The sequence below is a fragment of the Hippocampus comes genome, unplaced genomic scaffold (assembly GCF_001891065.2).
Source record: "Hippocampus comes isolate QL1 unplaced genomic scaffold, H_comes_QL1_v1.1 scaffold310, whole genome shotgun sequence".
NCBI classification, from domain to species: domain Eukaryota; kingdom Metazoa; phylum Chordata; class Actinopteri; order Syngnathiformes; family Syngnathidae; genus Hippocampus; species Hippocampus comes.
The window spans coordinates 1,077,746-1,093,872 of NW_017805990.1; the positions used below are offsets into that span (position 1 = coordinate 1,077,746).

Consider the following 16,127-nt stretch of genomic DNA (forward strand, 5'->3'; position numbering starts at 1 on the left):
TATACACACACACACACACACACACACACACACACACACACACACACACAAAATTCGGAATATTTGGCTTTCAGGTGAAATTTATGGAAAATGTAAAAAGTTCACGCTACAGTGATATCATGTCATGAAAGTAGGACATTTGAGTAGAAGTATGCACCGGTGATTTCAAACAATTAATTGAAACAAACGTTAAAAGCAATGGTGGGTACACCACAACAAAAAATGTCAAAAATGTAAACATCTCAATCACTCATCACATGCCCTTGAGCATCAATTACAGCTTGACGACGACATGTCATTCTTTTCACAAGACGACTTATTGTCTGCTGAGGCATGGCATCCCACTCTTCTTGAAGGGTGGCCCTCAGGTCATTGAGGCTCTGTGGTGCAGAGTTTCGAGCCTCTCCCCAGTGCCTCAGCGGATCCCACATGTTTTCAATAGGATTCAGGTCTAGAGAAAGTGGAGGCCATTGAATTTGAGGTACACCAGCCTCCAACAGCCATTCCCTGATGATGTGACCTCGATGAGCTAGAGCATTTTCGTCCATGAAGATGAAATTAGGCCTGTGTTGTTCATGTAGGGGCCCAGTCACTGGATTAATAATGTTGTACAGGTAGTATGGGCTTGTCTCTGTACCATTCACAATGTGTAGGGAAATTCTGTACTGAGTGGACACACCTGCCACACTGTAACCCCACCACCACCAAAAGCTCATCTGGTGACAACAGTGGCTAATGTAGAGCGCTCTCCTTGCCTTGTTGGCGGCCATCATTTCTGCTCAACATGAATCGACTTTCATCAGAGAACAGCACTGAGGCGCACTGGTCCCTCGTCCGGCGTAAATGCTCCCTGGCCCATGCAACATGATGATGCCTCTGCCCAGTGGTGTGGTCAAGTACCCTTGCAGGTCGTCTAGCATGCAGACCAGGTTGATGTAAACAGTTTCGAATGGTCTCTCGCCTCCCTTAAACGTGCCTGGAGTTGAGTTGCATTCATCATCCGATTCTATCAGGTCATTGTTCACAATGGAGTGGTCATCAGCATGAGATGTGGCCAAAGGACATCCACTTCTACATCTTTCTGTGACTCTTCCAGTCTCTCTGTATTTCTGTTGCAACCTGCTGATGATCTCTGTTACATTCTTAGCTCAGGGGTCACTTCCATCAGAGCACATCCTGTTTGAAGCATCATAATGGCAAGGTACTGTTAATCCATCATTAGGTGTCGTTTTGGTCTCATGATGTCGAAATGTGAACAGCGTGATGAGGATGACTGTTTATGCAGCAGATCTAACTGAACCAGGACATCTAATGGTCGATTTAAGGATGTTGTTAATTTTGCCGCAAAGCTCCTCGTTACAGAACAGCAATTTGTGCAAAAAGAACTGAAAAATGAAACAGCTGGACATGTGCATTCAAAAGCTTCAAGAAGGCCACATTAAGTTCACCTGGAAATGTTTGAACGCATTTTAGGTTCGTCATGAAATTCATCCAAAAGCCAAATATCCCTTACCTTTTGTGTGAGTAGTGTGTGTATAAAGAGAGAGAGAGAGAGAGAGAGAGAGAGAAAGAGAGAGAGAGAGACAAAGTCATGAGATGGTGACATTTTAATTTCAAAAGCAGAATCTATTTTTGTTTTTCCGATTTGATTCAACTGTTTTGTGTCTTGTTTTCATAAATTTTCACCTTTCTGTTACTTTGTATATTATTATGTTTCTTATATTTTATAGTACATGTTAGCAGATGACAAAAACATAACAGCTGAACACAGGGGGCACTAATTTTGTGTCCAGCACAAGTCTAGCGAAGAGCTTGGTCTAACCATGTGCGTGGGTGGAGTTAACGTTATTTTCTTATTTCTGTACATGTGCGTAGGTCATCTCAGAAACTCAGAATCTGTCTGCCTGTGCCGACACCAAACCACCACCTGCACCGCAACTTAGTCCTGCTTTTTAATGGTCTAAAGTTTAGTCATTTTTCAGTCACCAAATTGTGTCCTCGTCCTGCCACAGCACATCCTGCCAAATTCCCAAACACAGTGAACTAGACTTGCCCCTGAACTCAAATCAAGAAGTCCCAGCTTTTATACCGAGCGCACTCAGCAGGCAGCAATTTCCAGTTTAAGACCCTCTCTCATGCCTGCTACTGTTATCGGAATGAAATAAGAAGTGAGAATAGAATCCCCAGAAAAGGTTACGGGCTTCGCCATGTGATCCGTTCATTTGTTGATAGAAAGGAAAACTCCACTTTTGAAAAAAGAAAGAAAAACTTACACATACACATTTTTCTTTGTGTCTTTTCCAGAGACATGAAGAAAATTCTGAGCTCTGGCTTTCCAAACAGGTAATCCCTTTTTTTTTCTTCTTCTCAGAATGCAGTATTGTATTAACTTTCTTTCTTCATATAAAATAATTTGATACTTTGCGTCCCTCTTGCAATTTTTTTCAGAGAAAGGAAAATGTCTGTTCTCCTTTGCAATGCTCCCTCTAAACTGCGTGTGTGCACAATTGCGCACTGCTCTCACTCAGTCAACAGAACATCACATGTATACAACGCATAAAAAAAAAAACAACAACCCTAACATGTATTGGCATTTTGAATTTCCATAATCGCCTCATACAAAGAAATTGAAAAGTTGATTTTCCACATGCAGTTGTGTCAAGGCTTGCATGATGGTCGAGTACAGGACCCCAAAAAGCAGGGAGGCAGGGAGGACTTAACAAAATGCATTTCACAAAAATACAAACATGAAACAGACACAAGCAGATAAAAACAATGACAAACAATGACCCAACACCGACTGGTCGGGCAGGAAGTCCTTTTAACAAAACACTCGCTGATGACACAAAGACCAACAGGTGTGCCACTGCAGGAGGAGCCCTACAGTGCCACCTGTTGGTCAGAAACAGAACCACCCTAAAAGTACCCCTTCCTGAAGGGACGGATCCCAGACGTCCCTAAGTCGCCCAGTGGCAGCTGCAGGACTTGCGCCGCCAAAACGGGGTGGCAGACGCAGGACTTGCGCCACCGGAACGGAGTGGCAGCTGCATCACTTGCGCCACCAGAACGAGGATGGCAGCCGCGTCACTTGCACTGCCGGAACGGGGGTGGCAGCCGCAACATTTGCGCTGCCGGAACGAGGATTAGTGGCAGTCGGACCAGGGCTCCGGTCCTGCGGGTCCAGTCTTCGTCGGGTCATTCTATCATGTTGGAGTGATAGTAGAGTAGCAGACCCCAAAAAGCAGGGAGGCAGGGAGGAGCAGGGTGGACTTAACAAAAGGCATTTAACAAAAATACAAACACAAAGCAGACACGAGTAGATACAAAAAATGACCCAACACTGACTGGTCGGACAGGGAGTCCTTTCAACAAAACACAAACTGATGACACAATGACCAACAGGTGTGCCACTGCAGGGGGAGCCCTACAGTGCAATCTGTTGGTCACAAACAGAACCACCCTAACGGTTTGACGGAGCAGTAAGAAAAAAATTGTCCAAAAAAAAAACAGAAAACGGTGGAAAAAATGGAGCATCTTGAATGCACACTGTGTCGTATAATCGTTGTCACACAGACCCTTGCTCAGAGATGCCCACTTGGTCAATTTTACCTTGTCTCGAGTCATATACGCGGCTTCTTTACAGTGATATTAATGTGAGTGTGCCTCACTATTAACATTACAGTACCCCTATGGAGGACTTGTTCTCTGCTAATTGTACGACTAACGTCAAGTTGTGGCTTGTTTATTAGCATGGTGACAAGTGCAGTATTACGGATGTAACACCCACTGAGGATATCTAAAGTTTACCTCCGGTGGTCAGAAGGAAAAATATATCTCGTTTATCAAGGACAACTGCATCCAAACGCATGATTGGTTTCACTGGTTGTATTCAAGCAAGTTTATAGTACCTTGCGGAACCTATTTGTCGATATGCCATGGGAGCGAATGCCTGTAGCCAATACTTGACTGCAAAGAAGTAGAGCCATGGCGTAGGAGTGCTGAAAACCGTCTTGGCCCGGCCATCTCTCTCCAATTCAATATGGTATTGTCTTGGTCAGATTTGGATGAATCGGAGTTAGCCTCACCAGTTTCCTGAGGTGGGCAGGTCCATCAATCGTCACTGACGGACGTCCGTGTTGCTGAGTCAGTGTCAGACGAGGGTGATGCGCAGCGCATAATAATCAGCCAGCGCAAGCGAAGGCAGAAACCTGTCTGTGACGCGGGTCAGGTTACATCTTTTCTGTTTAAATAAAATAAATTAATTCGTAAATATCCGCAATTGGATGCCATGTTCACAACAAGAAAAACAGCAACAACAACAACAACAAGAAAGACTGATTAACATCGTTAGGTCAGCAATCTGGCATATCACTCAACAGCAACCGGACGTTGCAAGGATGACCCAGTCAACGCCTTGATGTCACATCCGTTCTTAACATGGCGCCTTGAATTAAAATTAACCAGCGCAGTTGTTATGGAAGTACAAGACTCGACAGAAAAACGAAAATGTCATTCATCAAACTTTACAATAATGCTTTGTTTCTCCATCAATACCTCAAAATGGGCCCCCGGAGATACACTTGATTAAAATAAATAAATACATAAATTGCTCACATACGTGTATGTTGAAAAGGAACAAAACTACCCAGTCATCATCTCACCAATCCCCTCATAGCCAAATGGAGAAGTCTGATGCTTGGGAATATCTCTGCACAATTGAAGCACATTACTGCGACGCACTTATGAAGTGTCGATGGCCAATGTGTGGTCCGAGTCACTGAATTATTGCAACCCCACGCTGCCTTCATCATGAAAAATATTCACAGAACCGTCACTTCCCTGTACTTTTCCTCATCTTTGAGAAAATGTGAGTTCTGTAATATAGACCCCCTTTGTCCTCCTTTTAAATTTGTTACAATGATCTGATAGCTAAATTTAGCCTACTAATATTGACCACCAAAGGTTTTGAAGATTAATGTTTAGCATCCTCTAATCCAGGGGTGCCCAACCAGATAGAGACGAAGAGCCATTTTTTTTACTGTGTTATTGCAGAGTCACATACACATGGGCGTCCCGTCCTCGCGCGCGCGCGCACACACAAACACACACACACACACACACACACACACACACACACACACACACACACACACACACACACACACACACACACACACACCCACACACACACATACACACACATACACACACACACACGCAGACGTACGTGGGTGCCCAACCATGCACTCGCGCACATATGCACGCACGCCATGATGAGCAACCACCGGAACGACCCGAACATGAATGAAAGCTAAAGACACAAAGACACAAATCTTTTTTTCCCCCCCATTTCCTCCTCCCACCCCTTGCGGTCGACTTGGAACCAATCCGCTGGCTCCCGGTCGATTGTGATCGACGTATTGGGCACCCCTGCCTTATAAACAGAGGTAATTCGCTGATTATCTTAGCGCTTAGCGCCTCTGTTTGCGCATAAGCGGTGATTCAGCCATCTGATTGGTTGCCCACTATGTCAATCAAGTAACGGGATTGATGATAGGCTGACGTACTACGTTCTGTGTTTTTAGCGCCGTTGTTTGAATGACATTGCCACCGCCGAGGCGTTTTCGACGCTTGTCGTGTGAAAGCCCGGGAGCCGCACTGAACCAGCCAAAGAGCCGCATGCTGCTCTCGAGCCGCGGGTTGGCTACTGTTAGAGTCTAATCTAATCAGTGTGAATTTGAGAATTATCGTATTTACTGGCCGAGGTAAAGCCCCTATCACACTGAGGGGCAAACTTTTGCGGGTGTTTGCAAAGTTGGTGAATGTTGTGTTTTCATTAGGGTTCATCAGGGTACGTCCAAGGTCGCAAACGTTCGCCAGACGTCTGCCAACAGTTTTCATGTAATTTCTTGTTGCGAGGAAATCCTTGAGGATTATTACAAGTGAAGCATCTCAACATGTTTCTTGATATTTGTAATAACCTTATGCACCATTTAATATGATTTACCTTTTCAACCATTTTCATACTCACAAAATAGTCACTCATGTCACTCTTCAGTTCATAGATTTTGAATTTTAAAATCGGAAATATTGACGCGATAATTTATTTTAAGAATGTGCGATTATTACAAAATTCCCATTCACTAACATAAATTTCTGAATAATCAAGTCAATTTCGGCTGGTTTCACGACACACAAAGTGGCATAAAATCCATAAATCCTTTCATTCAATCAATTCATACAAACCTTGGCTCATTTTATCCATCTCACAAAAGTATATTCATCGATGTCCTCTGTTTTAATATGTAGGTGGTTTAAAATTTTGTGTAACATATCTACATGGTATAACCTACGATGATGTCAGGTTTTGGACACGTGTGCCATTGGTTTGGCCAACGTGTGCATGTCTAATCTTGTTCACCGTGGTCCAAGGAATGATCAGGGACTTTGTGCGATTGCTCAGATACATTGAAAATTAGAAAAAATTTTGCTCCCGTGCCTCTCATTTTGCCCTCACAAGTACAGATTTGCATCCGCCGTTCACTTTTAACCCTTTCAGGGACAGTGGTTACTACAACGTACAGCTTATCATGTTATCAGGTTACAGGGTGCATGAAAGGGGTTAAAGACTTAAAATCAACCATCCGATTCCATAAATCACGTTGTGCCCGGTAACAAAGTACGTACCACCATCGCGGTGTAGTCGCTTTGCATTATCTTTCATGTCAAATGTATCTCAAGTAGAAGTTCAGGTTTGGCTTATGCTGTCTGTAAATGTGATGTTTCTTTGTTTTCTGGAGAACCAAGATCCAGTGTTCTCGAAAGATGGCAAAAGATTCTTCTTGACTGTTCCAGTGAAACAAGGGGGACGTGGAGAGTTTCATCACATCGCCATGTTTAACACCCAGGTGAAGTTTTATTTGTCTTAAGATTGAACAAATAAAGTGTCTCCATAAAAATGACACATTTGGTGTGGCAGCCATACTTTCTTGACCACTATACTTTCTATCTTTTCTTTTTTTTTTTCTTTTTTTTTTTGCGGCACTATATTGTAGCTTGGTTGCTTCTACCAGACAGGAGATGACTCACTCATATATTTGTGAGTGATGGCAACCCTGTTAGTTGAGGCACTCTGGAAACGGGACACAAGTAAATACAAGTTCCCAATAATTCTCCTTTTTCTTGCTCACTTGCTCACATGAGGTCTCAGGTAAGATACTTGCCCAGCCGACTTGGGACGAGAGGAGTAGTGAACCCTAGACTGGTGGCCAGCATTGCAGGACACATTTACAACATGGAACAACCTGTCACACTTACATTCATACCTATGGGCTCCAATTAACCGACATGATGATGCATATTTTTTGATACACGGGAAGAACACAAAGGCCTGACGGCTCAGATTAGAAACTCAAACCTGTTGACTGTAAGTCAATCGAACAAACCACCACTCCACGCTAACCGGTTCCCATTCAATCTTTGAAGTCGAACAGCACATTGGTTGTCACAGCAACTTTCTTCTGGAAAATACTAACCAAGTGAAACTAACACACATCCCAAATATAAGAGGATGTGTTCACTGTGCAACCACAGTTTATTTTTACTTCCCCTCTTGAAAATATTTTCTTTTTCCATCGACTTGTACAGGTTATAGGTCACATTGATGGTAGAAATAAAATTCACATCATTAAAAAATAAAAATCCGTACATGTGCCTTCATACCACACACACATGCGCGCGCGCGCGCGCACACACACACACACACACACACACACACACGCACACACACGCACACACACACACACACTAAGCATACCTGTCAGATTGTTGCACTCTGCAGAGGAATCTGTCCAGGCATAAGATCATGCATGAACAAAACAAGAATGTATCATATAGGCACTCCTAATTTATAAATAAGTACTAATAGCCACATATCTTGTGCTCATCTCAGTTCCGAGCAGATGAAAATGAAGTCCGGCATTTAACGTCAGGAAACTGGGAGGTGACAAAAATCCTTGGCTATGATGAAAGCTCTGATAACCTGTAAGTTGAACTGATGACTGTAGAAATATATTTGCATGAGACAGATACGAATATCTCGAAAAAAAGAAAATAATATTGTTTGTTTCTGAAAGCATGAAGGAAGCTTATTTGATGTTTTTTTTGTTATCTTTTTCTAGTTATTTTCTCAGTACGGAGGGTTCACCTCGAAGGCGGCAAGTTTACAGGTTTGTTTTTCATTTGTGTCTTGTCCTATTATTTCTTTCTTAATTGCATTTATGTGGAGATAATGATGCTAATATGTAGAAATACAAGTTTTTATTAAACCCGCTAACGTATCCTATCATACAAGGATTACATTTGCTTATTATTTTCAGTTTTGCTACACTATGTATTGCTACACTATGTATTGATTAATATTCGTTTTCACCTCAGTGCATTTCTTTTCCTTATCATGGCTGCAAAGCAATGGATGAACGATTTTTAACTGAATAGTATTTAGCGCTTTTGGGTGTTCCCATTGTCTTACCGATTTTCTCTTTCTTTTAGCGTGAAAACTGTTGGATTGTTCCCACGATGGTGTTTAACATGCGAGCTCAATAAGGCGCACTGTTTGTACTTTGATGCTGTTCTAAGCCCCACGAACCAGCACATTATCCTTCACTGTAAAGGTACGTTATCACACATGAGGAGGTGGATAAAATTGAACATAAATATCACAGTTTGAAATGAATTTACAGCCAATCTATACTATTTGGCCTGGGTGCAGCTGGTTAGAAAAACATTAAGTTTAAGCCAATTTTACTTCTACAGTATCAGTTCATAACAGACGTTACCTGAAGTCTTAAATCATGCTCTCCATACATTAAGAAAACCAAGTGAACCCTACATGAGCAAGTAATAGGCGACGGAAGGAGAGAAACCTTAATTAGAGGGAGTTCTCTCTAATTAAGGTCTGCCTCGCCTGGTTGAGATAGAGACAAAGTGGAGATGGACAGAGAGCAGACACAGTGGGAACGAGAAAAAAATAATCGAATGAAGTGATTGGGGAAGAGAAAAGGAAACAATATGGATACCGTTAATTGTGTTAACACTAGAAATAGTAATATGGTGACAGTAATACCTTGTTTTTCATGGGGGTTACATTCCAGACCATCCCTTGCAATAGACAAAATACGCAAAGTAGCGACCAAATATTCATGTTGAGCATCATCCATACAGTGTTATATTTGTTCATTTGGAGTCACAATCGTCACATTGTACTGTACTGTACTATCTGTGACGGAATATGAGTGGCTTTTAAAGGCTGAAGCTGGACTCATGCTATTTGGAATGGATTGTTTGAGCCAACTCTCAGACGACTATGCCACCATCAATCATTTTAGTCCACAGACGAATAGCATCGATTTCATTTATCAGACTGCTCATTGACACAGTGTCAGAGATTTTCTCGGACAAAGTTAAAGAAATGACTCGGCACACAGGAAAATTGTCTTCAATATCGGCGGGAGGGGATCTCTGAGAGCGAACGACGGTAGTTGCTCCGATGATCACACTCTCGAGCTCCCTTCCCGCCAATTCCGACTTTTATTGTAACATACAAGGAAAACACTGCCCCCGACATTTGCATACCGCACCCCCGGTCCGGCCCCTCGGTGGTGATTGGTTACCTGTTTTTTTAAACTTGAACCACCAGTACGTTGGCGCCTTTTCTGTCTGGTCTACATCGAATTAACATGTTGCAGACTTTGCGGACGACAAATGTCGCCTGGGCGCGACGGGTGTTCTCAACTCGTCTTTTGTTGTTCAACCCCTGTTCCCAAATTATTCATTCCCCTTTTGTGACCGAGTTTCGCCCCCTCCCCTGTGATTGCCCACCTGCATTGACGTGCTAATTGTGGACTTCAACAGCCCTCCGGCCAGGTGGCCGGCGCCTATGTGCACAGGCATTTGGAGGTGCTGGATACGCACCCAAACGTTTAGATGTGCCCAAATTAAATGAAACTTTAAACATGATACAATTTTGCTCATAGATTTCTCTAACACACAGATATAAAGCAATCCACAAAAAAAGTTGGGAACCACCGGCCTAGATTGTCAGGGACCTGAGGTCAACCATCCAGTGGGGATTCTCATTGTTACTGCTCTGCAAATATGATCAGCCTACAACAGATTTCAGTTATCTACTGTAGATATCAGTGAGAATCTTGAATAGTTGGGCTCCCGCTCCTGCTCGGACACAAACCCTGAAAGTCTCATGAAGATGGTCTCAAAGAATTGTCTTAATTTTACCTTGTATCTCAGCCAAATACTTGATCTTTGTACCATAATCCCGGCAAATTGGAAGATGAGTAATTGACAAGTGACAACTGTATAACAGCAAAATGGCTACCTTAGCAACTCCATCTATTCCTTTCAGTTCACATGGTAGGTTGGTTACATTTTTATTAGATTTAGGACAGTCCAAAGACAATCCGTCGCAGTGTTAGAGCTGGGATTTAATAAACTCTGATCCAAAAACTTTTGCTTGAAAAAAAACAAATCATTCATTCATTCATTTTCCGATCCTCTTATCCTCACGAGGGTTGCAGGGGGTGCTGGAGCCTATCCCAGCTGTCTCCGGGCAGCATGCGGGGGACACCCTGAACCGGTTGCCAGCCAATCACAGGGCACACAGAGACGAACAACCATCCATGCTCACACTCACACCTCGGGACAATTTGGAGTGTTCAATCAGCCTGTCATGCATGTTTTTGGAATGTGGGAGGAAACCTGATTACCTGGAAAAAACCCACACAGGCCCAGGGAGAACATGCAAACTCCACACAGCTGGAATTGAACACAGTACCTCTGCACTGTGAGGTTGACGGGCTAACCACTCGACTACTGGGCCGCCAAAAAACAAATCACTTTGTGCTAACTTGTATAATTGCTTTCAGGATATTGTGTTAAGAATGAGTCGATCAGTCGAGGATGACTCTTCATGTTGTTTTTTGTGGATTAAATTTATTTGGGCGGATGAGAGTGTTTCAAGCATTTGGCCTTTGGAGTAATGATTTATTTTACAATAACATTGTTCCCTCTCCCGAAAGCAATAAAACATGAAGAAAGCTTGTTTTCAGTTGGCAAAGTTCACATAACGCCTGCTCTTTCATCAGGATAAACAATTTTATATAATTCCACTCATGAGATTCATTTAATACATAGAATGTTTTCATGCAAGTACGAACATAACGAATCAATTTCACTGAGCCACAAGTGGGCATTACAATGCAAAGGTCAAAGCAAATACATCTCACCAAAAGGTAATAATAAATAAAATGCTCCTGTTTTTGTTAAAAAAAAAAAAAAAAGCAGAAAATCCAAAAATAGTTTTTTTCTTGGGTAAAGCGAAATGAGAGAAAGGGCTGAATGTGACAGAAGATTTGAACTGTTCCTTCTGTATTTGTGCTACAGTAGTTGCCAACAGACAAACTAACAGCTGCTTGAAAACTGCAGCTGTTTGTTTACATTCAAATTTGTGCTCCTGTGGCCATGCGAGCGGCATCATACAGTTTGATGTGATTGCAGGATTACAATTTGAGCATCCCAGCACACTCATGCTGGCGATTGGTGACTTCAGCAATGTCCCTCTCTTTCAAAAACGAACAATACAACATGTATACTTTTCTTAGTTTACCCGCTAAAGATAGCGTGTGGTGGCCGTGGGTGACATGATTAAGTAAGCATTCCATAATTAAAGCTATTTATTTATTTATATATTTGTTTTTTAATTGCCTTCCCCAATCTTCACATTTTATATAATCGGGTTGGATGCACTGAGATTAAAACCCTCATTCTTCAAGGGAGACGTGGCCAAGACAGGCAGCAACAAAAGCACACATTTGTAGAAATAAAAAGAAAGACAATTTGTAATTTTACCATCTATGAAACATTTGTCGGAATCACTTGATCAAGCATGAATTACACGTTTATTTATTTATTTATTTATTTTCATTTCAGGTCCTGGAACACCTATGGTGATCTTACACAGCCTCAATAGTACAAGTAAGGGAATATATGTCCATCTCCGAACCGAGCAATGTTGCTTCGTTTCGGGTTTCTTAAGATTAAGTCCTGTTTAGGTTTAAAAAAAAAGAGGAAAACAATTCAAATGCATCCATCTATTCATTCTTTACCGCTTATCCGGGGGTCGGGTGGCGGGGGCAACAGCTTTAGCAGGGAAGCCCAGACTTCCCTATCCTCAGCTACTTCTTCCAGCTCTACCCAGGGGATCCCGAGGCGTTCCCAGGCCAGCGTGTCCTGGGTCATCCCCGGGGCCTCCTGGCAGTGGGACATGCCCGGAACACCTCAACAGGGAGGTGTCCAGGGGACATCATAATCAGATGCCCGAGCCACCTTATCTGGCTCCTCTCGATGTGGAGGAGAAGCGGCTTGACTCTGAGCCCCTCCCGGATGACCGAGCTTCTCACTTTATCTCTAAGGGAGAGCTCGAACACCCTGTGGAGGAAACTTATTTTGGCCACTTGTATCTCCCGACGGACCCTCATCTCCAGCACCCCTTAATAGACCTCACCAGGGAGGCTGAGGAGTGTGATCCCTCTTCTTAAAAGAGGGACCATCACCCCGGTCTGCTAATCCAGAGGCACTCTCCCCGATGACCAGGTGATGTTGCGGAGGTGTGTCAACCAGGACAGCCCCACAACATCCAGAGCCTTGAGAAACTTATCCACCTCCAGGGCTTTGTCAACTAGGAGCTTTTTAACCACCTCGATGACTTCAACCCCAGATATAGGAGAGCCGACCTCACAATCCCCAGACTCTGCTTCCTCGAAGAAAGGCATGTTGGTCCAGTTGAGGAGGTCTTTGAAGTATTCTCCCCACCAACTCACCAATGTCTCAAGTCAAGGTCAGCAGCACCTTATCCCCACTATACACAGTATTCATGGTGCACTGCTTCCCCCTCCTGAGACGTCGGATGGTGGACCAGAATTTCCTCGAAGCCGCCCAAAATTCACGGAACTCCTCACTGAGTTTTTGTGTCAGCAACCGCCAAAGCTGTGTTCGGCTTGGCCAGCTGGTACCCATCAGCTGCCTCCGGAGTCCCTCAGACCATTAAGGCCTGATAGGAGTCCTTTTTCAGCTTGACGGCAATCCTGACTGCCGATATCCACCAGGGAGTTCTGGGATTGCCGCTATGACAGGCACCAACCACCTTATGGCCACGACTGAGATCGGCAGCCTCAACAATAGAGGTGCGGAACATGGTCCAAAGGGAATCAATGTCGCCCGCCATCCCGGGATGTGGGTAATGCTCTGCTGAAGGCAAATGTTGAAATTCCTTTTGACAGGGGATTCTGCCAATACGCTTGGGTCTGCCAGGTCGGACTGGCATCTTTCCCCACCATCTGAGCCAACTCATCACCAGGTGGTGATCAGTTGACAGCTCCAGCCTTCTCTTCACCCGAGTGTCCAAAATATTCAGCTGCAAATCCGATGATATGACCACAAAATCAATCATCGAACTGGTGCCGAGTCCACATAGGGACACCCTTATGTTTGAACATGGTATTCATTAGGGACAATCAGTGACGATCACAGAAGTCCAATAACAGAACACCACTCAAGATCTGATCGTGGGGGGTTCCTTTCAATCATACCCTTCAGGTCTCACTATTATTGCCCGCGTGAGTACTGAAGTCCCCCAGCAGAACGAGGGAGTCCCCAGAAGGAGCGCTCTCTAGCAAGGACTCAAAAAAGGCTGGGTACTCTTGAGTTGCTGTTTAGTGCATAGGAGCAAACAACAGTCAGGACCCGTCCCCCCACCCAAAGGCGGAGGGAGGCTACCCTCTCATTCACCGGCATTTGATCTTGTGCTTGTCAACACGGTCCCTTGTGTCTTCCAAATCAGCTCCTTCAGCCACTCGTGTCTTGTCCAGGTGTTCCTCATTAACTTGTCAGTTTGTTTGTATTTATTCTGTATTTGAGGAAAGTGGGAAGTCAGACTTTTCTGACCTCCGACCAGGAAAAGTACACCGGAATTCCCCTTTGAGCTGTGAGGGGTGAGTTATGAAGTTGAAGAAAAAAAAAAAGGACCCTGACTGCACCGACTGTCTTCAATCTGACATCACTTGACAATGGAGACAGGCCGTCAATGGCAAAACATAATTTACAAGATTGTAAACAGATATTTCTCTATTTTTATTTATTATTACATTAATTTAGTCATTCGAAATAACTTACATACACACATAACACAACCTGATTTGTACTAAATTGTGTGAAAGTATGCCGTTCTCTACCCACTTCAAGTTATTTGGTGAAATTAATGAAATGCTTTGAAAGTAAAGTACCGGTATTCCGGTATTTTTTACAAATTAAGACAAATTATAAAGGTTTGCTTGAGATCAAAATGCGATGAACCAGAACTAAAACAATTTATTGTAATCAAGCATCTCTGTTGTTTACATTTTCTTTGAGGTTAGAACTGGGACAATCCGAATGGGATTAATATGAGTTCTTACCTTCCTCGAGTGCAGCATTAGTTCCCTGCTTCCTTTTTGTCTCTGTTGGATTGTCTCATCCATGTTTCAGTGAATTTTGTGATTATTTCTTACTTTGACTATTACTTTGAATTTCAGTTAATTTAGTGTGATGATTCCAAAGTGCCTTGTTTTCTTCGATTTAATTTTTTGGAATTAAATACTTTTGAGAGCACAACTACATAATTTTCTTGCATTTGGGTCTGCAACTCTCCCTCGCATAACATAATAGGGTGTTTTGTGTAGAAATTAGATGTCGAAAATGAATTAATTCCAACTTGCAACACCCCAAAATGCGGAAAAATGAAAGCGATAAAAATACTTTGTGGATGACCTCCACACCTGCCTATCAGTTAACAGCTGTGCTGGAGAAAAGTCATTTGCTCAGGGTTATTTAGATATGGCTTCCACCCACAGCTGGTAACTAAAAACCTCTGGTGGTTCGATAATGACACATTTATTGATTGTGGCTTTTTCCATGAGAAAATCTGGCTGAATTCCATTTCATTTCGTCCCTGCACAAATATCTGCGGTTTGGAGAAGTGGGAACGCCGCAGAGGTCACCATCTGTAGACATAGTGTATTTCCTCTCGTTGCTATAACTTTTTATTTAAAAATAGAACATTTAGGACTGCCTCATTTATTTCGCATTGAATCCTGGTATTTATCCAGCCCTGCAACCCATTAAATCCTCAACTGCTTCCATATTTGCATGTAGTGAATGACTCACCTCACATTCCCTTGCTTTTTCAGATTACTTTATTCTTGAGAACAACTCGGTGCTGAAGGCAGCCTTGAACATCAAAAGGATCCAGCTGACTGACTTCAGGACAGTTTCAATCGGACATTTTGGTGAAAAAAAAATAAAGAACTCTGTAAAGGCTCACATAGTGCATCCTGATAACCACTGAGAATTTCTCATGTAATGGTTACTCCTTTTCCTTTTGTATAGATTTACCTTTGAAAATCTCCTATCCGCCTGACTTCTCAGAATCTCGTCACTACGGGCTCCTCTTGGTTGTGTATGTACCTGACACAATGTGATGGTGATGCATCACCGATGGCACCGTGACCAGCATTATAACTAACATTAATATGCCGCTTGAAAAAAGTTACCGTATTTTCCGCACTATAAGGCGCTTCGGAATATAAGGCAGACCAACAATGAATGGCCTATTTTACAACTGTTTTCATATGTATACGGACATTGTAAGGCACATAGAATCGAAGCCAACATCGGTGACAGCAGTTGTGTTATGCATCCACCAGATGGCGCTATGCTGAAGGAATACAGTACAATACAATATAGCTTTATTTATAAATACCTTTCACAACTGCTGCAGCTGTAACAAAATGCTTTACAAAACATTTAAAATACTACGTCCAAAAATCAAAATATTGATCCACATATGAGGCGCATCGGATTATATCGGCTTTTGAGAAAATTGAATGCTTTTAGATGTGCCTTTTAGTGCGGAAAACATGGTAATTAAATCCAGTATTTAAGCACAACCTGTAATCCAACAGTGAACATCTTTCAATTACAAGTTGAGCTTTTCAAGGAAATATTTTGAGGACATCAAC

General features: G+C 42.8%; 1 protein-coding gene and 1 long non-coding RNA gene across 2 annotated transcripts in view; one reads left to right on the top strand and one right to left on the bottom strand.

Moving 5' to 3' along the window:
* Positions 1–16,127, top strand: part of dpp10 (dipeptidyl peptidase like 10) — a 183,174-nt gene that overhangs the window by 158,960 nt on the left and 8,087 nt on the right. The window contains 8 exon segments of the mRNA XM_019892048.1: positions 2,305–2,343; positions 6,801–6,908; positions 7,952–8,043; positions 8,181–8,228; positions 8,551–8,672; positions 12,004–12,048; positions 15,297–15,395; positions 15,496–15,565. Of these exon segments, the coding sequence (XP_019747607.1) occupies positions 2,305–2,343; positions 6,801–6,908; positions 7,952–8,043; positions 8,181–8,228; positions 8,551–8,672; positions 12,004–12,048; positions 15,297–15,395; positions 15,496–15,565 (623 nt within the window).
* Positions 524–3,383, bottom strand: LOC109528959 (uncharacterized). Its single transcript, XR_002170758.1, has 3 exons — positions 3,371–3,383; positions 706–711; positions 524–629 (listed from the first exon to the last, which is right to left on the bottom strand). It is a non-coding gene; the product is annotated as an uncharacterized LOC109528959 (long non-coding RNA).